General features: G+C 45.9%; 1 protein-coding gene across 4 annotated transcripts; it reads right to left on the reverse strand.

The window, feature by feature from the left end:
- Window positions 1–10,361: 10,361 nt before the first annotated feature.
- Window positions 10,362–26,312, reverse strand: QTRT2 (queuine tRNA-ribosyltransferase accessory subunit 2). Of its 4 annotated transcripts, none has more exons than XM_054804909.1 (8): window positions 26,049–26,312; window positions 24,652–24,707; window positions 22,309–22,385; window positions 19,629–19,838; window positions 17,149–17,348; window positions 14,348–14,499; window positions 12,728–12,845; window positions 10,362–11,681 (listed from the first exon to the last, which is right to left on the reverse strand). In XM_054804909.1, the coding sequence occupies exons 1-8, from the start codon at window positions 26,243–26,245 to the stop codon at window positions 11,420–11,422; spliced, it is 1,272 nt and encodes a 423-aa protein (XP_054660884.1). In that variant the 5' UTR covers window positions 26,246–26,312; the 3' UTR covers window positions 10,362–11,419. The 4 variants fall into 4 exon arrangements, with proteins under 4 accessions (XP_054660884.1, XP_054660892.1, XP_054660900.1 ...); XM_054804917.1 differs by having other exon boundaries at window positions 26,240–26,311; XM_054804925.1 differs by lacking the exon at window positions 26,049–26,312 and adding an exon at window positions 21,358–21,536 and having other exon boundaries at window positions 24,652–24,713.
- Window positions 26,313–26,394: the final 82 nt, after the last annotated feature.

A 26,394-nucleotide genomic window follows, 5' to 3' on the forward strand; every position in this document is an offset into this window, starting at 1 on the left:
ACACAGATGTAATTGGAAGTTGCGGTCCCTTTGTGGTAAACGTAGCCCCTCCGTAAGCCTTTTCTCACCTGTCGCCCTCCTAACACTTGCCCAGTACAAAATGATCATCCGCCTGGACACCCACAAAAGGCCTTTATTATTACTTGTATTTTACTTGCAACTGGGAGAGAAATCAACGGCTGCTGTAAGCACTTCCAGCAGATGAATTCTGAAAATATGGTCAATTAGTTTCCCACCTACACCAGGCAGGCGTGCAGTAGTGTTGCTCCATCTGCTCAAAGGTGCTGGACAGCACGCGAGGTACTCGGCACACAGGATATTGGGGGTATCGACCGAGTGAATCGACCTGTGGACAGATTGCTGCTCAAGTAATTTTCATTAAGATGCTTCGTAACACAGATCACCAGAGACCAGTTTCGGTTGCTTTATATACGCAGTTGCCAGAAAGGTGGAAACAAGGAAAAAGACCTTTTAAAGGGGAACTAGGTCCATTTCAAGCCCTGGTCTAGCATCTCTCAGGTGCCATGTTCAGGCTGACCTTACTTGAATTTGAACCTGTTCTTCAAGCAGCGATCCCCAAGGCGATTCAGGGTAGAGGTGAGGAACAGGAGGTGTGGCAGACCACCAAGCAGTATTTTGGTACCCAAACAGCTCTGGGGGGTGGGGAAAGTTCTATATCTAAAAATGTGGTCCTTTATTTAATAATTAAGATTTGAACTATCAGATCACAGAACTGACAGCACCCTCTTGAACTACAACCTGCTATGGACAAAAAAAAAAAAAAAAGAAAAAAACACCACAAAATGCACCCACAATTACAAAAACTCAACTCCAAACTCAACTCTCCCTCCCTCAAGTACTGCTTGAGCTCCATGACTAGTTTTACTGTGGCAATATGAACATGGGTGGCCTCACAGGAAAGGCCAAGAAACAGAAACAATCAAAGGTGCACCCAGCTGATGACCCCTCTCCCTCCAGCAAGCCAGAGGCACAGCTGAGGAGCCCCCCAGGACCAGTCTTTCACAACCCCCCACGCTCATTATTTGCAGTAGAATAATCCACACTCCCTCATTTTTTAACTGAAATGCCTCCTCCTAACCTTAATTTTCTACAATGTTTTCATCTTTGCCGGTTTTTCCCCCCTGGCTCCAGGGCTGGCTGGAAGAGAGGTGAGCCATGACTCTGCGCTCTGTTGAAGAACCACAGGCGTTGCACGGGGTTTCATTTACATGCTGATATTCACATTAGAAGAGCCCTTGGAGAATGCAGAAAGCTCCTCTACCTCAGAGAGAAAGAGGGAGCTCAGAGACCGCCGCAGGCTGTAAATAATTCCTGGTGTCAGGAGACCTGTTCTGGCAGCGCGGCTGGGCAGATATGCATGCGCAGCAAGGGGTCCCGCAGTCTGCGCTCACCTTCACTCGTCTCCATGGGGCAGCAGGCACGGGATACCTAAGGTCCCCTATGCTGGATGCCATTTGTAAATGAGCCAGCAGACAGAATAGCCAGGAAGCATCTCTGCTGTAGCTGAGCAGAGTTAAGACCCTTTGGAGATGAAGGAGAGCTGGCAAAACCCAGTGGGAACCGCAGCCCCCCCGCAAGGTACAAGGCAGGCATCCAAGTACTGCCTGTCTAGACGCAATTACAGCACGCCTGAGAAATGGACTGAAAAACACCGATTATCCCCTGCCTCTACCGTTTCCCCAGGCAGACGCGTGTCCCAGCTCCCAGGGCCGTAGGCTCTGACTGAGCTGCAGGAGACCAGACGAATGAGCCGCTGGGCTGGCGTACCCCCACGGCTCGCTCAGCAGGCTCGCAGTGAGTTTTGGTCGCTCAGGTTAGCAGGCACATGCAGCTCGCTCATACCACCACACGCCAGCTCGGACAAAGCCACAGAGACCCTAATCTCCTGCACACGTACCTGGGGGTCCCCAGGGGTATGTCGGTGGTAGGTGTGCTGCATGTTGCATGCATCAAGTTTGCTGCCTCCGCATGTGATGCCGCTCTTTGCGGGGGTGGGGGGGGGGCTCCTAAACAGCATGACCCACCCTGGTGTGTGTGTGCACCTCCCAGTGTCCTCCCTGGAGGGACACGGGGGACCCTGATGATGGCTGCGGCTCTGAGGCACTTTTTTTTTTAGAGCATAAAACACATAAATAAAATGGATTATGAATCTGTAGTTCAGAATAAGAGTTTTTTCAGAATAAGCGGTAAAAGCCTGACTCTGGGTTGGAAAGAGCAGCTGGCCAGGCAGCAACCTACTCTCCACGGTGCCTCTCAATCTGCAGCCTCTCCTCAGGCTGCTGTGCAATAGCCATGGTGGTAGAGGGTATTTAAGGCAGGTACGGATCGTCTGAAAACAAGGCAAGGCAAAACAACCCGCCCCGAGCAGCTCTCAGTCACTCACTCCTACAAGCATGACAGGTAGAAGCAAGCAGAGAGCATCTCCATAGCTCACGGCCACCCCTTCATGGACCACCAACATTTCTACTTAGGCTGCTATATGGTGGTTATTGTAACTACTTCTGTGGCTTACTTGGGTGCAGGTGCAACAGGAGATGTCCATCGCAGATCAGAGCCCCACGTGTGCCCCATCGCTCTTGGCTGCGTTTTCAAGGGCCACAATTTAAACTTCAGGTCTAGCAGCAAAAACACGGATTACCCAAGTTACTAAAGCCTTGAATGGCACCAGGCACCAAACTGAAGCCATCCAGAGCTAAAATCAGCGGTTCTTATGTTGAGTTTTACATTGTAAAATGTGAACAGGGAAGAAACCATCAACCACTCTCCCCCATCGGAGGCGGCAGCAGGCACGACAGGCAACAGGTCACTCAGGAGACTTTAAGCAGGAGAGCACAAAGGTCCATGGGGCTGAAGGTAAAACAATCTTCCATGAGGGAAAGCTGCCTGCTGGGAAGGCAAGGAAATGATGGAGAAAGTGGGTTTCACCTACCGGGACAGCCCACTGCTCTGCCAGCGACACTGCTCAGCTAACATGCTCCAGCGCACCTTGCAGGAGCTGTTGGACACGTTGTCTTAACAATCCCAGCTGCAGCCAGACATTAAAACTCCACATTTGCCAGACTACAACAAGGACAAAGCAAAGTCTTGCAGAAAACCTCGCTTCCCCAGGGAATCCTCCCTAGACTCCTTAGGGGGTGGGCAGGTCAGCTACTCTGCTGTGCTCAGCTGGACCCCGCTGTGGGGCTAAGCACGAGCAGCTCCCCTTTGGCGGGGAGTACACCTGTGATATCAATCATTGAATTTAAAGTTAACCATGGCTCTGTAGTTAATCAAGTTTTATGGCTCCATAGTCAAGAATATTGTAGATAGTTGCTAAGTGGTTGCTAAGGAGAGGATCAAAGGGAATTGTTTGAAGGCACATCTGTAAACTAATTGTCCTGGGACACTAAGACCTTGAACGAACATCTAATCAAGATGTTTCCATACACACAGCCAGTTTGGCAGAGAAGAACAAAGTCCAGGCGTGCTTGACTGAACGGTCCTCATCACAATACTAAAACACACACCCACAGGTCAAGAAGACCCTTGCCCAGGTGAAGACCCTTCTTCTATGCAGGCACAGTGATTGAAGATAATGACACAGCAGATATTATAACTATATGTAAATTACTAGCCAATCATTGTAACTGGGAGTGTACTACCTTGCAACATTTGTGTATAAATATAACGAAGAAACTGGCATTGGGGGTGCTTGATTTGTAGAAATCCACCGAGCACCCAGGAATGAATAAAAAGCAGTGTCTCTCCTGTGCGTGTGAGAATTGGCTTATTGCACACCGGGTAACGAATCCACTTTTCCAGCAATACCTGGACTCTGCTATATTGCAGCCTCTCTGAGGGGGATTGGAGTGACCTGGGGACCTGCTTCCCCAGGCTGCTCCTCTGTCCACAGCTGGGGTCAGCACAACCTGCTCAGGCTAGCAGCTCCTCTGGAAGGGGCAGCCTTACACAAGACGGAGCTTGGCTAAAGCTTATTGCAAAGCAAAGCCCTGTCTCAGTCACTATTACTGACGTGATGGTTTTTGAAGAACGTCTAATCAATGCCAGCATTTCGAGGAAGGATCAACAGGCTGCAGGCTGCTGATATGGTGATGCTCAGAACACTACAAATAGGAATTGCGTACACCCAGAGGACGCTGGTACCAATGTGATTAGTTTCAGCCAAATGTGTGATGGTTTGCTCACAAAGTTATGACAGGCTCTGGCAGCCTTCCGCCTGCAAATGCTCCTGGCTGTGAGGTGTCTCATCTCCCAAAGAGAAGGGGCACATCGGTTCTTTCTCAGACCAATGCGAGTATCCCAAATCTGAATTAGCCTTTGAGTGAACCATTGTAGTGAACTTTTCCTTATCTGATGGTAATAATGCACTAACATAGTTGTCATCTCCTGGTGGTGTCTCACCACCTGACCTGCTGCCTTAGGAGCAAAGGCAGGCTCACAAGGCTGCAGGTAATTCAAGGTGCGAGGGATTCAAAACAGTACTTCTTCAAAGTCAGCATCAGCCACTACATATAGCTTGCTGAATGACACTGAACAGGAGGTAGAAGATTTATCCCAGACCAATCCTGCCTTTCAATCTCAAATGCCACTGATCCAGCTGTGCTCTGTTACTCTCCAAACTGTCAATCTCAACTCAAGACAGAGCGGTGACCTCTCTTGTTCTGCTTTCCTGGCACCACTCATGCCACCCTTCCTTGGAATCATACCGCCTCAAGCGCCAGAATGGGAGCCCATCAGCTCTGATGCCAACCACACCTTTCTCCAACAGGGATGCTCTTTCTCCCAGGCCCAGGTGAGGAATTCTCCTGAGCCTCCTTCGTGATTCTGGCCACACATGAGTGAAACTCCTCCTGCCAGACACTGGTCTCATCTTGTCCCTGAATGCCTCTGGAAATGTGAGTCAAAGAAAAAGAAAACCCCTAGAGCCAAAGAAGAAAACGAACATAATTAAAAATTAATTTCAGTATAACGATTTGAGCATCTCAGCGAGACAAGCACCAGGCTGCTGTATGTTTGGCCATGTGGGAAAGACCTTCCTGGTTCCCTGCCCTGGGGACTCTTGTCAGTTTTAATAAGTTTTACCCCGCAGCTGTGAGCACGGCGAACGGAACAGCACAAAAAAAAGGCTACTTTTCCCTGGGCAGAAGCACACTTACTACGGGACCTTACATTTCTTTCTGCCACCCTATGCCATGGCGGCAGGGCTGCGATGCAGGCGGACTGCTCACCTTGCTGTGCCTCAGCTGAGAGGCAGCAGCGTTTCTGTCCATCTGTGAGGGACGCGCAGAGGGAGATGGGCCGATCGTTAACGCTGTAGGACTCCCTTGAATATCTGCGATGGCACTGGCTGCGGGGAGCAGGGGAGCCAGGTATCAGGGGTGAGTCCAGCACTCAGTCCCTCCTCAGCCTCAGGTCTGAAGGCCACCAGCATTGCTCTGTAGCCTTTTGCCTTTGTGAGCAGGAGCGTAGCAGCCATTGCTAAACTTCCTCAACGACAACAGAATGCTTCTTCCTCCTCAAGACATGCGCGAAACAAGGGATGTAAAAAGCCACATGCCAGTGTCTTCTGCAGCTCGGTGTTGGCAATGCTACACGTGGACATACTGCACAGCTCCCACTCCTTTCTTTACTGGCCTTGCCAAATCCTAATCATCCTGTTTGCCTATGCTCCTTCCTCCCAGATGCTCCATCTCCTGCTCCCTTCCTTGAAGATGCTGCATCTCTTTGAAGGCTTCGGCTGCCTGCCAGTCTCTGTGTTCTCTCCCATCCCAGTTCACTCAGCTTCGTCTGAGGAAAGCATCTGGCTTTCCTAAGGGTTGGTTTCCTCAGCTGTTTTTCAGCATGCAGTAGCATTAAATTTAACATTACGTTGTAGACGGTTCCGTTCTGGTCTGAGGAGGGCAGTATAAAAAGTTCAGGACAGATTTGTAGCCTCTGCTGATTTTCTGCAAGATGTTGGCTACATCACTTCAATACCTCCCCTGATTACCTCATCAAAAGGCAAACCAGCCGTTCTCCTGTGGAAGGAGGGAGCAATGAGCACAAAGCATTGCGACAAAGCCACCTTCACATCATGCTTTGTAATACATGTCCAATACCTCAGAAAGGTAGTCAGCTCAAGAGCGGAAGGTATTACATACACGGCACTGGGATGGGTCCAGGACCAAGGACCTTGAAACCACTCCTGTCTTTTGTGAAAATCTGCGCTGGGCCATTACATCTAACGGCCGTAGGTTTTAGATCTTTGCTTGACCACCAACTGCAAATCAGCCTGCTCTGCAAGTACGGACAGGTGAGATATACCTTGACCTGTAGAGCCACAGGCCTTTCCCAGCGCACTGGCCATCTCCTTGACCAGAAAATGCTTTACACAGTACCAGGGGGATAGGGAAGACAGGAAGCTGGCTAATTCTGAGCTGTCTGGCAGATCCAGATGCCTCTAGTTATCATTTCTTCATATACGGCCCTGTCCCAACTACATAGCTTCTTAAATTTTTGGGCTGAAGTTTGAAACAACCCTGGTTAACCAGATAACCCCTTCTCATCCAAACCTGCTTCCCAAAGAGCTCTGTGAGATGTTCAGACACGCAAAGAGCTGCCAAACAGAGCAGGCTTTCTCTGAAGTTTTTGAAATGATGGGGAGTGAGCAAGGCCAGGAGCTGGAGAAGATACGTCAGAAGCGTGACAGAGCATCCCACTGTGTTGCACCTTCACCTGACCAGCCTAATTAAATCCTACAGACGACAGATGTAGAAGTAACCAGGCAGTTCATCATCACCTCACCGTGAGGCAGGGAAGGTATTGCCTTTCCCGGCCAATATGCTACCGGGGAGGAGGCTGTGCGCTCTGACAGACGCCATTCACACTGGCAACATCAACAGGGAAACAAGAACATTTTGCTGCAGGAAGATGTTAACCACTTTTGTGCCAGCACCAGCTTTGTCAATCTAGACCCAACTTCTCAAAGGGATTTAACTTCATTCTCTTTTTGTTTGAAAAGTCCTATCATGCCTACAGAATGTGCTTAAGGAAGGATGGCAACATGAGCTTGAACATCTTTAATAGTCTGAAGAAGTGAGTGCTGCATTACCAGAAAAGAGATGAGGTCCCTAGTGAATTATGTAGATCAGCCCAGAGTACTACAAATAAGGCCATTAAACCGGCCTGCACTATCATCTGTTCTGCGCATGCCTTCCGTATCACAGAGGAAACCTCTCTGAAATTACTGAGAGGAAGGTTTACACATTTTATTGGGGCCCTTTTCCTGCCAACTCAGGTTATGAATCAAAAATCAACAGGGTTCAGGAATAAAAAAAATAGCTACCCAATGCTTAAAAGCACCTCTGAAACATACCTGGAACCGATTTTTCTATGCATAAAACCCCCATGATCTGAAAGGCCTCTGGACCTAAGAGATGTAGAAATAAATTGAACACCCTGCTGGAACACTTCCAGCAGCTCCTGCAGTTCTGTAGAGGCACAGAAGAGCAGCCCTAGAAACTGCCAGACCAGGCTTGATGCAACCTCTCCTGGACACCGTGTCCTTGTAATTCAGAGGATGGATGGGGTGGGTGAATGTGTGGGGGAAGAAATTACATACCTGAAGGAAAAGAGAAAACATTTTTGTGATAAACCAATTTGATTTTTTTTTTCCTCTTAACACATTTTAAAGCATACCTTTGAAACTGCTAAAGAGTCTGCAATATTAAAATAGCTCTGAAAGGAGGAGGTTACTGAGCAGAATACTGATGAAGCGGCCAGAAAGGCACAGGACTTAGCATTTAACATGTGACCCTGCCAGTTATTCTCATTAGAAACAGAAGAGCATGAAAGATGTTTCTTCATCAAGGGGAAGGTTACACTAAAAGTTGCTAAGGGAAAGACATTCAAGGGTCTAATGTTTTGTACCACACCATCTCTTTTGTATTCTGCTCTGCACTTTTGCGTTCTGCCATTTGGGGATGGATGGCAGTCAAGGGTGTTTTTGCAGTCCTCGGTGCTAAGTAAAGCTAATTTAGCACAGAAATTTTTCCACTCCTTATTCATTTCAGTTTTCACTTCTCCATGAAAAGTTTAGTTTTCTTCATGTACTTTTCTTCCCCATATCAGGGCAAGAGTTCTGTTTTTGAAAGAAATTAGATCTCTGCTTGGAAATAAAAGAAAAAACTTTCTAAGCAAGCATGAAAAATATTGCTTAATTTTTACAATGTGAACTAGGAAGACTGACAGATTGAAGACTTGTGTAAATACAACACATTAGGGTTGCTTCAGGGTTAGTGCAGCTTGTTACTGTGTTTGTTAGATAATGACTAGATGTAGCTGTTCAAATTTTGAGCCGTAGGACATTGTTCACTATGTGCAGCTCTGGTACACATGTGCGCACACACACACAAGCTAAGCAGAGAACCGTAACAGGAAAACCTGATCGGTATGACTGGAGAACCAACAGGAACACAGCAGCATGGAAAGACTGGAAAGCCAGAAGGAAGAACAGAAGGGTTATTGAGAACGGCACATTATAGGTACTTAGCTTAGCAGGTCACTAAGATCCCAGCACAGCAACGTGCAGCTTCTCAGGACACCCAGGTTGGGAGACAAAAAGAAATGAATAAATCCTAATGATTCACAGAGGCGGGGCAGGATGGGGAGACTGATCACAGCTGGCTCCCAAAGGGTACAAAATGGCACTTCCAAAACCAGCGGTAACGCTACCAACCTAAGAAGAATGCAGGCAACACAAGGAGGACACCGTTGCTAGGATCCCTTATCCTCCATGTCTCCACAGAGCATCCCTGAGAGACCTCTTGGACACGAGCGTCTCGGTGCCTGAGTGCCAGGCTGAGTCAGGCATTTTGGTGATTGTATGTGGATATGAAAGTGTCAGCAAATGAGAAGTTTTAAACTAGTCACTGTCCCCTCCCATAAGGTTTTGCACTGACACTCACAGCACTTGTACAAACAGACACTGCAGAAAGCAGCACTGCAAGGTCACAACACTACCATCGTATCCTGCATTCCTCTGGAAAGAAGTATAAAACATTTTTGTTTCATTAGAATTCCCTGACCTTTAAGACAGGCAGACCCTCTACCTCACACTCTATATCCAGGACACCAACTCCAAGCTTCCCAGTGCTGCATCAACATTAACAATCATAAGGTACTTCCTGGAGTGAGGACGATAGTCCTGTATTTTATGCAGTTTCCGTGGCTGAATTATTCCCTGTAATCTCTGTTTAAAGACAACAGAAAAGCAGTCTTCACACCATTTATTTAAGATCTTGTGGCACAGAAATGTAGTTAGTGCAACGCGGTGTATAAGGCTGGAATGGTAGAAAGGACTCTGGCACCATTGTGGAGCTGCCCAAGGAGACAGACATGCTGTCCTGGTTTAAGCTGGGGCAGAGTTCATTTTCTTTCTAGCAGTGGGTACAGCGCTGTGTTTTGGATTTAGGATGAGAATTAGATGTTGATAACATACTGATGTTTTCGTTGTTGCTGGACAATGTTTACACCCAATCAAGGACTTTTCAGCTTCTCATATTACCCTGCCAGTGAGGAGGCTGGGGGTACACAAGAAGCTGGGAGCGGACACAGCCAAGACAGCTGCCCCAAACTGCCCAAAGGGATATTCCATACCATATGACATCATGCTCCATATATAACTGGGGGGAAGCTGGCCAGGGGTTTAGACTGCAGCTTGGGAACTAGCTGGGCATCAGTGGTCTGCAGGTAGTGAGCAATTGTGCTGTGCATCACTTGTTTTGTATATTCTTTTATCATTATTATAATTCTCTTCCTTTTTTGTCCTATTAAACTGTCTTTATCTCAACCCACAAATTTTACCTTTCCCCCCATGGGGTGGGGGGTGGGGGGGCGTGTGAGGGGAGTGAGTGAACGGCTGTGTGGTTGTTCTAGCTGACTGCCAGGTTAAACAAGATGCACAGGCAATGCTGACAGGGAAGTTATAAACTTCTTATACTCTGTGGTAAAGTCATTCTGATGTGAGATATTAAAATCTTAAAATATTAAAGAAATGGGGAAGAGCAGCAAACTGCAGATTAATCCTTAATTGCTTTAACGCCAGCAACTTTCACTGTAGTATTTTCTTAAGCTTAATTTAGGTAGTAGAGATCTTATGGGGAGAAGGACAGGCGGACATCTTTAACACTTCTAGGTCTATTAATTATTTGGACCCCTGCTCCGAGACAGGAACCTACTCCTAGATGAGTCACTGATCTCAATCAGGCTGCTAGGTCAAACTTCCACGAGACATCTTGAGCACTGCACTCAAGCTCTCTGGTACACCACCTCTGTCACACATTGAGGAGCCAGAGTAATTAATAATAGGTTTTTTTATTGTTGCTTTGTAACATAAAATGAGTAAATCCAGGATTCCAAAGTAAGTGGCATAAAAAAATACTGAATAAGAGGAACATGACATAACTAAATCATATTTTAAAACACAGAGCCACAAGAATCTTTTCTAAATGCCTTTTCCTGCGATACATCTCTTTCACAGCTCCATCTCACACTGACATTTGTGTGGCATATTTGACCAGCAGTAGGAGAGTTGGAAAGAACGGTACATTCATTATCATCCACATGCTAGTGCGGAACTGAAATCTTAGTCCACACAGGTGAAAGGGTACAGAGTCAAAAAAAAAAAAAAATCAAAACCCCTCTATAGCAGGACACGGATTAAACACTTTCTCTTCTTTCTGGCTCTAATGTCACAGAGACCGGGGTTTTCAAGGCCAGGCCGAGGTGGAGGGCCTCCTCCCATCCCAGAGAACATGCTGCACTGCAGGTGGCCTGAGAGAGAAGTAGACATCCAGTCCCTTGTGCCACTGAACACCGCAGCACTTCCAGTCAGTTCTTCTCAGGGACACAGATGCTGGCAATGGCTGCATGGAACACTGTGTTAGATTAAGGCAGGATCTCTCATCAAGGAGCTGCATGATGGGACAACCACACCACTAATTAACTGTAATATCCATTGGGTATGGAATGGGAGTCCCAAAGAGCTGCTGAGCCTCCAGGCAGCTAGATTAATTTTAAGTACATGCCCTGCTTCTTTTTCAATCACAAGTTCAATAATTCTGTCCTTCCACACAGAAAACCAACAGTAACTGAAAACAAAGCTACCCATGCTGGTCTTGTGAGCTGTTGAGGCTCTTCCATACCCCAGGAATGCACCAAGCCAATTAACCGAAAGGGATGTTTGAATACGATCTTCTTTCCCTGCCAGGAAGTGAGATCTTCTTGGAGGAAATTGAAGGAGACATTTGAAGAAGGAAGGCATTTTACTAACAGGTCCAGGTGACCCTGCTGGCGGTCCACCTTACACAGTCCTCCCAGATAAGGATGTAGCCTGCAACCTCCTCTATCCTCTCTGACCTCACTGGCCTGGCTTCGCATTTCCTGGGCCTTGAAGTGCCTGCCTGAAGACAAGGTTTTTCAGCTGATCCAGTTTATCGTCTCTTAAGGCATCCCGTATGGCACTGAAGAAACTGAAGTAGTGCTGGAAGTTGTGCATCATGAGCAGGACACCAGCCAACAGCTCATTAGTCACAAGGAGGTGATGGACGTAGGCGCGAGTATGCCTCTGACAACAGTAACAGGTGCATCCTTCCAGCAAAGGACCAAAATCATCTTGGTATCTAAGGAGGAAGCAATGTTGGATTACATCAAAGGTAAGAAGACCCATTCAAGCAATAAAGAGTATCCAGTTACTAGATGGCCTTTTGCACGGACCTGAGCCTTGAAGTTCTGAGGGCCTGAACCCAGCTGCTGTAAGACGCGTTGACATCTAAGACCAGCACTACTGGCATGAGGGACTTCAAGTATCATGCCAGAACTCACTACAGAGGCAAAAGGCCACACATCTAAGTCAGACGATAACTTTGACTACATTGCAGCTAACAGCAGAGAGAAGCCTTATCTGTGCCTTCCCTGCCAGAAAAGCTGCAGCGCAAGACAGGCCTCACTAGCTATCACCAGTCTACGAAGGAAGCTATCACAAACAAGGATTTACTGATTCCACTTTTCACAAAACAGTATCCTCCTCTACTGTGAGATGCACCATTCTCACACAGTGGAGAGAATTGAGCAAAGCAACACAGTTGTCTACTCAGACAGCTTAGCGGTAGCTGTGGAAAAGAGAAGGAAGGACAAGTGGTAACAACGGCCAAAGTTTGGGGGTTTTTTAGGGGGGTTTTGGGTTTTTTTGGTTGGTTGGTTTTTTTCTTTTTTTTTTGAAGTATCCAGAAAATGCAGAATTGCTCTGCAGCTGCCCATACTGTGTCAGAAAGTGGAGGCTCTCAATAGTTTAAATAAAATTTAGCATGTCAAGATGACCCAAGTTAAATGTGGAAGACCAAAATGATACCCAGACAACTTTTGTGAACCTACTGTCTTTCAGCTGGAACAGTTATGACCACAGTATGTCTGCTGGATAAATGATCAGAAAATCCCTGGCTTTAGGTCAGGCAAAAGACAGCGCTTTCAGCCATACACTGTTGCCTGATAACAAGCTACAACACACATCCAATGCTCTCCATTCAATGTCCAGAAGTACTGTCTTCAACACCTTCATGTTTTATGAAGTCTCCCATCCAGCTACTGACCACATCCAATCAAATACAGAGGACAAAAGTATCACATTTAGTGATACAGCTGCAGGTACCCTCCTCACAAACTCACGTACCTTTTGTCCTTCAGAAATATCTCAAATGGTGTAATTTCTGGGTCAGCTTTGGCGATTTCATCCTGGTCTTTTTCAGCACCATTCTTGTCCAGGTCCTGGGCCCCATTTTGTTTTAAAACTGTTTTAAAAAGACAACAGCCTTTTATGAACAGACAGCAAGGGCAGAGGAAGGGTAGCAACCTTACAGGAGGTATTTCTGTTACTCCCTTGCCAGATAAAAACTCCTGCCACAAGTTTCCACCTCTCTCCTATAGTAAGCAACTATTTTTCTTTAATTATCATAGGTTAGTTAACACAAATACAACTTTAGTTTTCACTTGTCTCTTGCTGTTTTAATCATCTAATCTACTAAACCTAATGAAGAGTTAGAGCTGAAACAGTGTAACTTTTTGCTGCTCTACTGAGTTGAATTCTTAATGAAATGTCAAAAATATTTCCAGTCTGAACTGCATGCTGAACAGAACGCAAGCACCTGAACAAATTGACTTTATTGAGATTTTGTTAGAGTAGACAGGCAACTCATCGGCATTCGATACTTTCCATGCTGTCATCAGGCTCAGAGATTTAGATGCCTTTTTTTTAAAACATTTGGAATCAAAAGAAGCCCATAGCACTAATGCAGAAGATTTAGATTCTACATCTGCCTTTTCAGCAGTCTATCTTAAAAATAAAAAATCACCCCAAATTTTGTAGGTTTGCATTTTTAAGTTTGTTCTTAAGCAGGAGATGTATCTGGAATCATCAGTATTACTGTTTGCATAATCCATGCCTACTTAGTGTTAAACAGACACAGCACAAAGAGATTGTCCTTACCCAGAATCTTATGATTTAAGAATAAGGTTAGACAAGGTAAAGAACAACAAAGAGAAGGGTTAAAAAAATTGCAGCAAGCACAAAGAAACAAGATGTTCTGTTCTATTCAGCTGGTTTTGAATTATCCAGGCATGAAAAGTCGCTAGGTTCTACCCAGGAGGAAAAATGTTTTTCTGTATTAAAAACATTTAATAAGCCAAAACAAAACGGCTGCTTGAAACACATTTGATAGATGCTTTAATGGATGATACATATGCTACCATCTCACAGCATAATGAGGTAATGAGTTATGAACATCTCCTTTTTGTTTTGATATGAACTGATGAATGCAAGGACAGAGAGAAAAACTGCCCAAAGAAATGGGAACCTTAACTTTTGTGAGCTAGAAGGAAGGAACTTAAGAAATATATTATTCAGACACATATGCAGTTAATTCTAGAGATCAAGTATCTTAGATCTCCACTTAACAGGTCCAGCCTTCACTGCTATTGGTAACAGAAAATTTGCCAATGGTGTGGAACAAAAACCCCTCTATTCAGTAAGTGCTTATGAAATACCTGAGCATATTTTGGCTAATCAGACATTCAGATCCTAGGTTGAGGCCTCAAGTTTGCCTCAACAGGTTTCACACCAAAATACCGCACCTTCAAAAGCAACACTTGACAGTGGAATCCCAGTTCTTCCAGTGGTTACTGCACCTATTTCGGGAACAAACCCCTCAAATATAGATTCCTCCAAAGCATTAATTATGCTTGCCACAATACTGGCTGATAAAATAAAAATTATAGTGACCATCAAGTAGCCTACCTGCTGCTTCAGGATCTGGATGGCAGTCATAACTGAAAACCAAGGCACAGCCTCGCTCTGTCACTTGGAAAGGAAAAAAGCTCTCAAAAATGTCCACTCCCCTTTCAATGCATTCAAGCACCTCATCTGGTTTGCCTACACCATGGATGATTCTGTAAGAGACACACAAGATGACCAATCTAGAATATTCTGAGTAGAAGCAAGCAGGTACCTCAAGGAAAAGACATATGCAGCACATGTGGTTTATCCCTGCAACTGCTAACCAGAAGGCAAGTGGGTACAACAGTCATCACTCAGAATCCTCTGTGCTTCCATTTCCCCGCCTCCAACCTATCTGGTACAGGACAGGCTTTTCTTTATCTGCTGTTTGGAAGGCAGCAATAATCCCTCATTTACTGAGGAAAAACCTCATTCTGTTCATTATGTTTGAAGTGATTTAATTTTTTTCACACATACATAAACACACTTAGATTCAAAATTCAACAACATCTATGCCATAGAACAGATATTTTCCTTAGTCATGTTTGTGCTCCACGGAACTACCAGTTTCCAGACACATGGACCCCTTTGCTTGGTAACTGTTTAGGAGACAGTCTAAAAGGACTTGATCAAGAGCAGCAGAGACAGCAGTAGAGGGCTGGTCAAAGGTACAAGTCCTTCAGGTGACAGACACATCATATAGCATTTGGAGAACTGCCTGGAGGAGAATGCACTAATGAGAAATGGCATTGGAAATTTGAGAAAAGTTCCTTGCTTTAATCTGCCCTTCTCTCTCCACTCTACCTGCTCAAATAATTTACCCAAAAACCTGGGCTGTAACATCTCCTGGGACATGGCATTAAGAGCCAGGGAGAGCCCAGCTGGATTGCCATCAATGGTAATAGAGATCCTGCTGTTAGCCAAATTTAGCTGGCAGCTTCCCTGAGGGTGGGTGAAGCAGAAGAGAATAGAGCAGTGCCTGCTCTCCTGCAGGTGCATGGCTGGGCTGACAGCAGTAGAAGCTAATGTAGGGCAATGATCTAAACAGATAATTAGGAAAATACACAGGGGCTGATAAATGAAGTCACAAGGTGCCATTTTTAGTCACTTTTCTAAGTACTGCAATTAAACTGATGAGCACAGAATGAGGACGGGAGAAATTTACAGCATGAGTGTCTTATGTTTCAGGCTCTCATGGCAGGGAGAAAATGATACTCAAGAGTTAAACAAGTAGCTCTGCATATACGATCAAAACCCTTGCTAAAACTTATCGTAGCACAGGTAAGGGCAAACATTTGTTCCTGCAAGGGTTCTGGTGCTATTGAAAAGGACAAATAAATTTTACCAAGAGATTTCAGCATCTTTAGGTACATGAAAGGACTCTGAAAGAGTACATTTGTAAGATCATTTCACCATCACACAAAAAGCAGTCGCTTCTTGGGTGAAGCACAGAAAGCGTTTGTCTTCTAGAGAATTTCATATTGGGGCAGAACACAGCTGCAAAACAACTTCTCCAGCCAGAATGGCAAGGGTGATTCAGGAAAGCAGGACTGTCTGAAATTCACTTGAGGTACTTACAAGGCCCCCTTGGGCTAACCAGCTTTCTTCCTACAAAGAGGTCAGAAACACTTGTCTTAACCAAACAAGCAAACTATTTGATAGATGAGGCAGATGCGCTGGTAGCCACTAAGGTTAGCTGAGCAGATTGGACTCTAATGCTCCCAGGGGATCTTTTTAAGTATCTCAACCAGACAGGATGGCAACAACACAGCAAGCCTTCTAATTGTCAGGAAAATTCAAACCCCGGGCACCACTAAGCATGAACAAGCTGCAACACCAGACACATGCTTTCTCATTTAATTTCTTTTTGAACACCGTTAGGTTAGAGCAATGCTCAGCTAGCAGAGGGCAGCACAGCTACAGAAAGACCCGTAATGGGACCTGAGTCACTCTCATCAGGAAACAATGAAAAAAGCACCCATACTACTTCTGTTGCAGCTGCTCCTGTAAGAGCGACCCATGCAAAAGCCAGCAAGCTCAACCCAATGTTAAGGAACCCCTCCAGTTCTGAACCACTAACAGATATTAGCATACATTTTCTGGAAGTCTTTAGTTACTGTTAGTCATTTACAAGAGTAAGAATGCTGCCACTCCTACCCAGTCTCTGGCATGGATCAGATGGGCATAGCCAACAACTCTGAAAACACGATGATCCCCACACTATGCCAATCCAAGCAGAGAATCAATAGTTTTGGGCCAGGCTGTCCCAGCTCTGGTAGTTCACAGGCTCAGTGCCTCAGGTACGAGGTCAGAGCTGGCTGCCATAAGATCATGTAAGCACTGGCTGGTTCTGTCAGCACCCCTCCCTGGTCTCCTCCAGTTCAGACTGCAGAGAACTGGAAACATGACAATTTGTCTGAGAAGAGGTCCCTGTAAAATAGGTTGATAATAACGTTCTTGTTCGAGCTGAACCTCAAGTAAACCACGGCCCCAGAGGCCAAATGCAAGCAGCCCAAATATATCCTACCTGTAATTCTTCCTAAAAAATGTAAAGACAACTTGAATTAAAATCTTGATTATTCTCCAAATGTGGGGAATACTCAAAGCCACAGTGTGAGCACAGCTTGGTGCGAGTTGCAGCTAAAAATGAAAACAAAGGTTGAAGACTGCAGCCTGACAATGGTAGAATCTATGCAGCTTGGCACACATATGTAGCTGTGCAATACAGCTATTATTTCCTACGCTGATATTGCATAGCAGCCCGTAGACACTCCTCATAATAAGACAGATGGACTTCTTGGGATGTTGCCCACACAACTTACCTTGGTTTATCCTCTGGCAGCTCTGCTGTGACAGAAGCTATCAATTTCAACTTGGTCTCCTTGGCCATGGCACATCCCTGGAAGCCATCTAGCAGAAAGCCACCCACAGGTCGCTTGGCAGTCTCCCTGGCTGATCTGAGCCTCTCTTCCAAGATATCTCCACCTTCGATTGCCCCAAACATTACACTTCCTTGTAGTTCCTGGGCCAGGAAAAAGCTACAAGAGTTAGAGCAAGCTCTGCCAAAGACACACAAGACATCTCACAGACTAGACTCCAGATGCCTGCTACTTAAGCCCCACATTCCCAGGAACTTGCCAGAGCCACAGTGTTACATCCCACATAAGATGAAACCCCAGACAACACTGTGAAGTCCAAATGTAAGGTAGAAATGGGATCAGAAGAGACATGGTTCTGCTCCTTACCCTGACACTAACTCACTGAGAATGTTGGTGCCATTCTTCCCACCTCCCTGTAGAAGGCAATAACCACAGATCATCTTTGTACACGGCTTTTTATAGATGGCTCCTCAGCACTACATGTGTCAGTGCAGAATACAAAGCAGGTGCCATTATCCTGGCTGTCAGACACCAGATCTCACAATGAATTGCCTTTCAGAGGATATCAGTATCAGCTCCTGCCACTCGTTCTCCTTTGTAGTACAGACTCAGATAATACATCTCCTTTCACCAAAAGGGAGGGAAATTTCAAACTTGCTGGAAGAAATAAAGAATAGCACTGGCAAATTCTAGCAAGTCCTCCCTCACCTGGAACTGAGGGGACTTCACAGCAAAGAGATGGGTTGTCTCAATCTGAATGAGAAGATCCTAATTTGCCCATGTATACAGCATCAAGGTAAGTGAAAGAAATGCACTACAGTCCGAAAGCAGAAAAAAATTTAAAAACATGGTTCTTCTCAACTAGTAGAGATCGGTACCCTGGAGCAGGAGGCAAGTGATTAAAAGAGAGTAGCAGAAGGAAAACCCACTGCGTTACTGGTTATACCTCATCCAGGACTGTGACCTGGACATTCTCTGATACATGTCTCACCTCCGTGCCTGGCAAGATTATGGAGCAGACCCTCCCGGAGACTATGCTCAGGCACATGGAAAATAAGAAGGTGATTGGTGACAGCCAACATGGCTTCACTAAGGGCAAATCATGCCTGACAAACTTGGTGGCCTTCTATGATGGGGTTACAGAGTTGGTGGACAAGGGAAGGGCAACTGACATCATCTACCTGGACTTGCGCAAGGCATTTGACACTGTCCCGCACGACATCCTGGTCTCTAAATTGGAGACACATGGATTCGATGGATGGACCATTCGGTGGATAAGGAATTGGCTGGATGGTCACACTCAAAGAGTTGTGGTCAAGGGCTCAATGTCCAAGTGGAGAACATTGACGAGTGGTGTTCCTCAGGGGTCGGTACTGGGACCGGCACTGTTCAACATCTTTGTTGGTGACATGGACAGTGGGATCGAGTGCGCCCTCAGCAAGTTTGCCGACGACACCAAGCTGTGTGGTCGACATGCTGGAGGGAAGGGATGCCATCCAGAGGGACCTTGACAGGCGGGCCCGTGCGAACTGCATGCAGTTCAACAAGGCCAAGTGCGAGGTCCTGCACAGGGGTCGGCGCAATCCCAAGCACGACTATAGGCTGGGCGAGGAATGGATTGAAAGCAGCCCCGAGGAGAAGGACTTGGGGTATTGATTGATGAGAAGCTCAACATGAGCCGGCAGTGTGCGCTTGCAGCCCAGAAAGCCAACCGTGTCCTGGGCTGCATCGAGAGAGGTGTGACCAGCAGGTCGAGGGAGGTGATCCTGCCCCTCTACTCCGCTCTGGTGAGACCCCACCTAGAGTACTGCGTCCAGCTCTGGGGGCCCCAGTACAGGAGAGACATGGAGCTGTTGGAGAGAGTCCAGAGGAGGCCATGAAGCTGATCAGAGGGCTGGAGCACCTCTCCTATGAGGACAGGCTGAGAGAGTTGGCGTTGTTCAGCCTGGAGAAGAGAAGGCTCTGGGGAGATCTAACTGCAGCCTTCCAGTACCTGAAGGGGCCTACAGGAAAGCTGGAGAGGGACTGTTTATGAGGGAGTGTAGTGACAGGACAAGGGGGAATGGGTTTAAGCTGAAGGAGGATCAATTTAGATTAGATGTTAGAAAGAAATTCTTTACTGTGAGGGTGGTGAGGCACTGGAACAGGTTGCCCAGAGAGGTTGTGGATGCCCCATCCCTGGAAGTGTTTAAGACCAGGTTGGATGAGGCTTTGGGCAACGTGGTCTAGTGGAGGGTGTCCCTGCCTGCAGCAGGGGGGTTGGAACTAGACAGGCTTTAAGGTCCCATCCAACCCAAACCATTCTATGGTTCTATATGTGTGACATGATTTCCTACTAAATCACATCCTGGGACTGGCCCAGGACACAGCACAGACCAAAAAGCAGCTGCAGTGCTATTGCCCCAATATTTCTGGGACCTTACCGGTGATTTCTCTAGCAGCTGAAGGCATACATCCAGGAAGGAAAGTGACCTATCCACAGACTTCTTGGCCCTTTTTCTACCAACTTCCCCAGAAATGGTGTCTCCATCAGAGATGCACTGGAACCAGTCTGGCTGGATGGCCCGCTGTATGTCCATGAACTTGGAAGCTGTCATTTCCATGCGCCCTGAGTTTCCCCACAGGGACACTGTCTGTCAAGGAAGAAAAGGGATGAGCGTTAGTTGCAAAGTTTACTGGATCTTAAGGGTCAAAGGAGAAAAGGAATTGGTCTGGTGAAACACCAGATCTGTGAAGTATAATTCCAGTATAAGTTCTCCACGAGCATGGCTCAGAGAATCAACTGTACTTGGCACAATGAGTGAAAGGAGATAAATGACTGAATTGGGATTTCTGGGATACACTTTGGTGAAGCACAGCGACTTCTCCACATGTTTGGAAGTCTCCGAGATAGAGCAGCTGGCCTATCATCACGCAGATTAGCAGCAGAATTAGAAAAAAAAATTAAAAAGAAAACATTTAATTCCCATCAAACTTACACTGTCATCTCATGAAAAGCAGCAAAGGCTGCAATGGGAAATACAGCTCACTAGTTTTCTGTACACAGTGCAAAACCCAAGAAACTATTTCCTCTTCTGAACAGTGAATTCATACCACCCATGTGAATATACATATATATAAAAATCACACAGACACACTGGGAAGAATATAAAAGGTTGTTAGGCAATTTAATCTTAGAAACCAATGTTATTTTAGGTCCCAAATCCAGCCACTTAAGAAGGTATTGAAATACCAAGCGCAAAAGAAACACACAGCTTTCAAACCAAGCCAACATAAGAAATGGCAGGTACTCATCAGGATTTCACACACAGTCTTCTCAGTCTCTTCACATGCTTTCCATTCTGTGTGTGCGCATGGGCCCCCATCTTCCATCATTACTCCATGCTACCCTCAAAAGATTTTAAAGCAAGACAAAAGCACCTGCACAGAGAGGTTATGCTACCTGAACACCTCTGGGCTAGCAGATGTCACCATTCAATTCACTAAACATTCAGCTTCACAAAATGTTACTGCAGCCACTGCAGCTATGTGCACTACCACATTTCATCCTGTTCTGCAGAATCTGTAATTAACCTGTGAGTGCAGCTTGGCAGTTGCTTTTGTTGTATTGTTGTTAGACTTGTGACACTGCTGCTCCAAAATTTTAAAGGGGTATTCAAGTAGGTTAAGTATTGAGCTCGAGCCCTTTAGAAGTTAGTTCTTTTCATCTGCAACTCCATTAGTGCTTTTTAAACAAGGATCAGTTTTCAGCTATTAGAAATAGCTTATACCTTAAAGTGTTATGGGGACTTTTTGGGGCTTGAGGGTTTAAACACATTCTCCTAGCCTATGCTAGACAGACAGATTAAGCAGTGCAGTTCTCATGCATACTAATTCACAAATTAAATTTGATCAACTGATGCAAATAATATGAGCAGAACATTTTCTTTTTGTCTGGCCTCCACAAAAACCAAAAGAATTACACAAATACACCTCATGCCTGTTGTCCGTCCATCCATCTCTCCTAATTACTTTTGGCCTCATCAGCCAATTTCATTAAATTTGAGTAAAAAAGAAACAGCCAGAAGTCTCCAAAGTAACATTTTTGTAAATTTCCCATTAAAAAAAACCCAAAACAACCAACTCCAAAGGAAGGAGATCCCAAATTAGTACCTGCAGAATAACTGGAACACAGCAGCTATATGTTGTTCTGCAGCAGCATGTTGGCCAGTTAGTACCTGCTGCCTCTTATGTGACAGCATCAAGGAACAGCTGGTGAAGGCAGGTGGAGGAAAGTCAGAACTGTTTGAGCCAAAGGGCGCAGAGTGTAATCAAGTCTAGTTATCTTCATTCTGCTCTCCAGAAGAAAAAAGCTGCTTTAATAAATATAATAGCTATGCTGCTTAGAGAACTGAGCATTACCCCATGATTATTTAAATCCAGCCTGTGCCAGGCTTTCCGGCACAGAATCCAGAGCTTTCTGTCCCATTGTTTTCAAAAAGCTTTCATAAGTATTTGTCAGCACAGATCTAGCTGCACGCGGCCTAGCAATAAGGTGACAAAAGTCTTCACCAGCTTAAAAAAAAAAAAAAAAAGCCAAATCAAACCTGCAACAGCCGGGCTTAGATTGCTGTTATCACCTCATAGCTACACAACGGTGAGACAAGCTTCAGGTAACTCCTTCCCTGCAGAGAGACAGGACTCAGCCTGGTTCCCAGCAGCAAAGAATACATACTGATAGCTGGATGGCAATGGTTATCCCCTGTCATTCAGTGACCTTTCACCAAATGTGATCGTACCTAAACAGGCCTTGGGACTGACCATATCTGAGGAGATGCCAAGAGTGGCCCCTCCAGGACAACAGCATGGGAGTCCAGAGCTGTCTTTTCTATCTGAATTGCCACTTAACTGTTCAGGAACTGTTCAGGGAATGCACTGCCAAGTAAGAAGATGTCCAGCTTTATTTAGCTGGAGGTATGAGCACACGTAAACGATGTTCCTCTTTGTGCAAAGATTTATTTTTCTATGAAGCATAAAAAAACACCCACACAGATGAGGGGAGGACTGGCAGCTTTCTTCTGGGAACTTTAAGTGGACCCTTTCAAGTCTTTACAGTTACTGTACCTTGTTAGTATTGTAGCCAGATGGACAGGGAGCGACTGGGTCATGAAGGGAGCAGTACAGTACCGCATCAGGCATACCTGGGAACAGAGCAACAGACACGGAGTAGAGTTTCAAGAACCAAAACAAAGCTAATGCAAAGATGTGGCTTGTAAGTTTGCAAAAGGGAACAGGGTATTCTCCCACACAGAAGTACATCCCTCCTGACAAAGAAAATAGTGTTCATTTGACCTCTCAGCACCAAAGCAAGAGCACTTTTCCCACGGCTTTACCAGCTGCAGGGAGAAAAGTGCAGCATCTGGACAAACCATCAAATAATACCCTTTGGTTCTGGAGCCTACATAGCTCCTTTGAGATTTATTTATGTTTCTTCTTGATTAATACTTCCACTACTAAAATTTGCCAGACCCAAGAGCTCACTCACTTGGCCACTCAGCTGATACACTGGAAACATTTGACACAATCTAAACCAAGCAACAACCTCAGGCCTAGAACTTTTATGGAAGGACGACATTTAGCAAGAGAACAGATCAGCTACACAAATGAGAAATTTATCATTCCTGTCAGATTGGAGGTTTCAAACATCAGAAAGCTAGACAGTATGTCTCAATGACACACAGTTTTCTCTTCACAGATAGTCACTGAAGTTGGTGAAGCCTCCAAAAAGTTCCAGATAAAGAGATTCTCAATTTATCTTGAAGGAATAATTTGTCCCAAAGCAGTCAAAGGTTATTGAATGTTGGGTGCAAATTTCCTTTGGAAATCCAAGTTGTAACTTTGCTTATGTAATGAAATGCATCTTCAAAATTCCAATGTGTTTTTTTTTAAAAAAACACACCACACAACACCTTGGTCCCTGTATATAGGGCAAAAATGCTCATACATTTTTAAAAATAATAATAATTTACATTATTTTATACATTCATAATGTATGTGCAACTGGCACATACAAAACATTCATAAAAACACCTCAGTTTTGATACAAGCATTAGCAGCTCAGAAGTTTTTTTTCTTGCAAAGTCCCTTAGATTCCATACGCAAAGAACTGTCTGTAAATTACGGAAGTTAAAGACATGCCATCGCTTTGACAGGATTTACCCTATAGCCAGTGTAGCCTGAGATATGCAGATAAACAAAGCATCCCAGAGAAGCTTGTTGACTTGGCTGATCATGCTTCAGTTCTCTGAACTACCTCCCCAGATATAAATACAGGCTATGATACAGGTATTCACACAAGATGCTAACTGCATTCACTGTGCATTCAGGTTCCTTCACCACATTAGCCTGAAAACAATGATCTTGGCTGCATAATGCACGAGGTCTTTACTGATCTGTTACAACAGCCAGAGGAAAAACCAGGAGAGTCACAAATGCAGGAACTGCTGCTTTACTCATTATTATCACCAAGGTGTGAAGATAAAGATTTCATTCAGGAACTGCTCCAAGAACGGAGTACAGGGACTGACGAAGATCACAAAGGCTTGGTGTAAAAGGTGAGGGCTATCGCAATGTTGACTGCTTTGCATTTGACTATCCGTAAGTAAAATTGAGTTTATGCCTAAAACCGACTCTTTAACATAGAAAAATTTAAGGAGAATACAGGGAGCAAGTACAGTTGGACTGCTAAACTGACAGGGTACAAAGAACAGGGCAAAAATGAGCTTCTCCACCTGCTGCTTTACTTCCTCAAAGCTCCCACAAATCCAACATGGGCCCCTCCCCTAACATCTTCTCAGAACAGGAATAGCTCAGAGGCAGAAGTATCCACCAGCTGAGACTGATTTGATGTGAGGTGCTTTGCCTGTTTATTCTTCATACTGGATAAAGGCTTTCTGTTGGAAATTTTTAGATAAAACCAACTGTTTTATGAGAATCAATAAAGCCAGCTTGAGCAGACAGGTACTCTCAGGAAATGTATTTGAACAGCTGTATGGGGAAGGCCATCATCATAAGAATTTCTAATTCTCCTTGTCAAAAGAATTCAGAAATTGCATCTGGCAAGGTTCATTTGCAACGGTGACCAGGGGCTACAGTAAAATCTCTCCCTGTTCTAGTCTCAACCTTTGGGTTAAGCCCATTCCAGTCAGCAATGAAGCCCCCAAGGAGAAGGCTGGGTGCAGAAAAGAGAAATAAAGCAAAACTACATATTTTTGTAGCCTGTTTCTGCCCATACTAATAGCAGCATACTACTTGAAGTCTTCCTTAGTGACACTCTGAGTAAGAAAAATGCCAAAGTGTGGAAAGCCTATGTCTACACCTTTCTACCTACTGTACTGCCTAAAAATGCACCAGTGGGATCCACCCACATTATCTCTCCAGACATACAAGCAAACATGCACACTTTACCTATAAATTTTGCAGCTCCTTCTTTATATTCTTCCAGGACCTCATGAAGTTCTGCCCTGCATCCAGATACAGAAACACATTAACTAAGCAAACAACTGTCAAGAAAGATCAACGGTTTCATAACTAAGGCTTCTGTTCCCATACTTATGCGTTGCCTGAACTTGGATTGGTTTAGGCACTGACAGTTGCCATCCAGCTATTGGGCAGCAAAGCAGGGACTGATGGAACTAAACACCAGAGACACAGAGCTCAATAATCTCAGCTTACAAACCAGGACACTCATAATTCTGTGGCAAAAGACAGACCTTTTACCCGCAGTGACCACTGACTTGCTGGAGAGCACGAAGTCACACTGTAACTTTCCGGGTAGCATTACTAACGTGCATCACTCAACAACTACACAAGCTAGGGAGGGGAGAGCTTCTAACAAGCCTCATGATGTTAGTATTTCCTTTCAGCTGCTATTTACCAAACTAGTTTTGAGAGTGGCTGCTTCTAAAGCTGGTTATTCTGCTAGGAAGATGACTATGAAGTTGCTAAGAGGGGTTTGGCCAAAACATGCTCAAAAATTATGCAGCTAAGCCCCTTACCTTTACCTGCTTCCTACTAAGTCACTGCACCTCCCTTCGACAGGGAAACAACAAAGAGACAACTGACTTCGACATTTTGACTTGCACCCGGGGAAGCCAACTGTACGCTGGGGTGCTTCAAGCACAGCATTGCTAGCTGGTCTAGGGAAGTGGTTGTCTCACTCTACACTGCGCTGGTGCGGCCTCACCTCGTGTACTGTGTGCAGTTTTGGGCGCCACAGTACAAAAAGGACATAAAACTATTGGAGAGTGTCCAAAGGACGGCAACAAAGATGGTGAAGGGTCTAGAGGGGAAGACATATGAGGAGAGGCTGAAGTCCCTTCGTTTGTTCAGCCTAGAGAAGAGGAGACTGAGGGGAGACCTCATCGCAGCTTACAGCTTCCTCACGAGGGGGAGCGAAGAAGCAGGCGCCGATCTCCTCCCTCCAGTGACCACTGATATAACCCGTGGGAACGGAACGAAGCTGCAACGGGGGAGGTTTAGGTTGGATATCAGGAAAAGGATCTTCACTGGAAGAGGTTCCCCAGGGAAATGGTCACAGCACCAAGCCTGACTGAGTTCAAGAAGCGTCTGCATAATGCTCTCAGTCATATGCTCTGATTTGGCGGGTCCTGTGTGGAGCCAGGAGTTGGACTCGATGATCCTGATGGGTCCCTTCCAACTCAGGACATCCTATGGTCCTATGAAGCGAGAAGCCCGCCTGCCCCCAGCAGCGTTGCGGGGGCTCGCTGCGCCCCGCAGACACACACACACACACACCCCCACACACACACCCACACACCCCCCCCCCCAGCCGCAGTACTCACACGGTGGGCAGGGTGAGCTGGGCCACGGCGGGGACGCCGCTGACCGCCTGCAGGGTGTCGCAGGTGAGGTGGGGGGCCGAGCCGGTCCGCGTGTAAAGCAGGCAGCCGGGCAGCGCCAGGGCAGCCGCCCCACTCCTACCTAGGCCCACCAGCGTCCCCAGCCGCCCGCCACCCACTCCGCACAACTTCACCTTCATCGCCGGCCCCAGAGCGACGTTACCGGCATGGCCTGAGTGGGCAAGAAGGAGCACGGGCCTCCCTGCTTCCCCTACCCGCCCCAATCACCTCACGCCGCATCATCAGCGTGCGCCGGGGGGGGGGGGAGACACCTCCCTTCCGCCCCCAC

This window comes from Grus americana, chromosome 1 (genome assembly GCF_028858705.1).
Source record: "Grus americana isolate bGruAme1 chromosome 1, bGruAme1.mat, whole genome shotgun sequence".
In the NCBI taxonomy this organism is placed as follows: Eukaryota; Metazoa; Chordata; class Aves; order Gruiformes; family Gruidae; genus Grus; species Grus americana.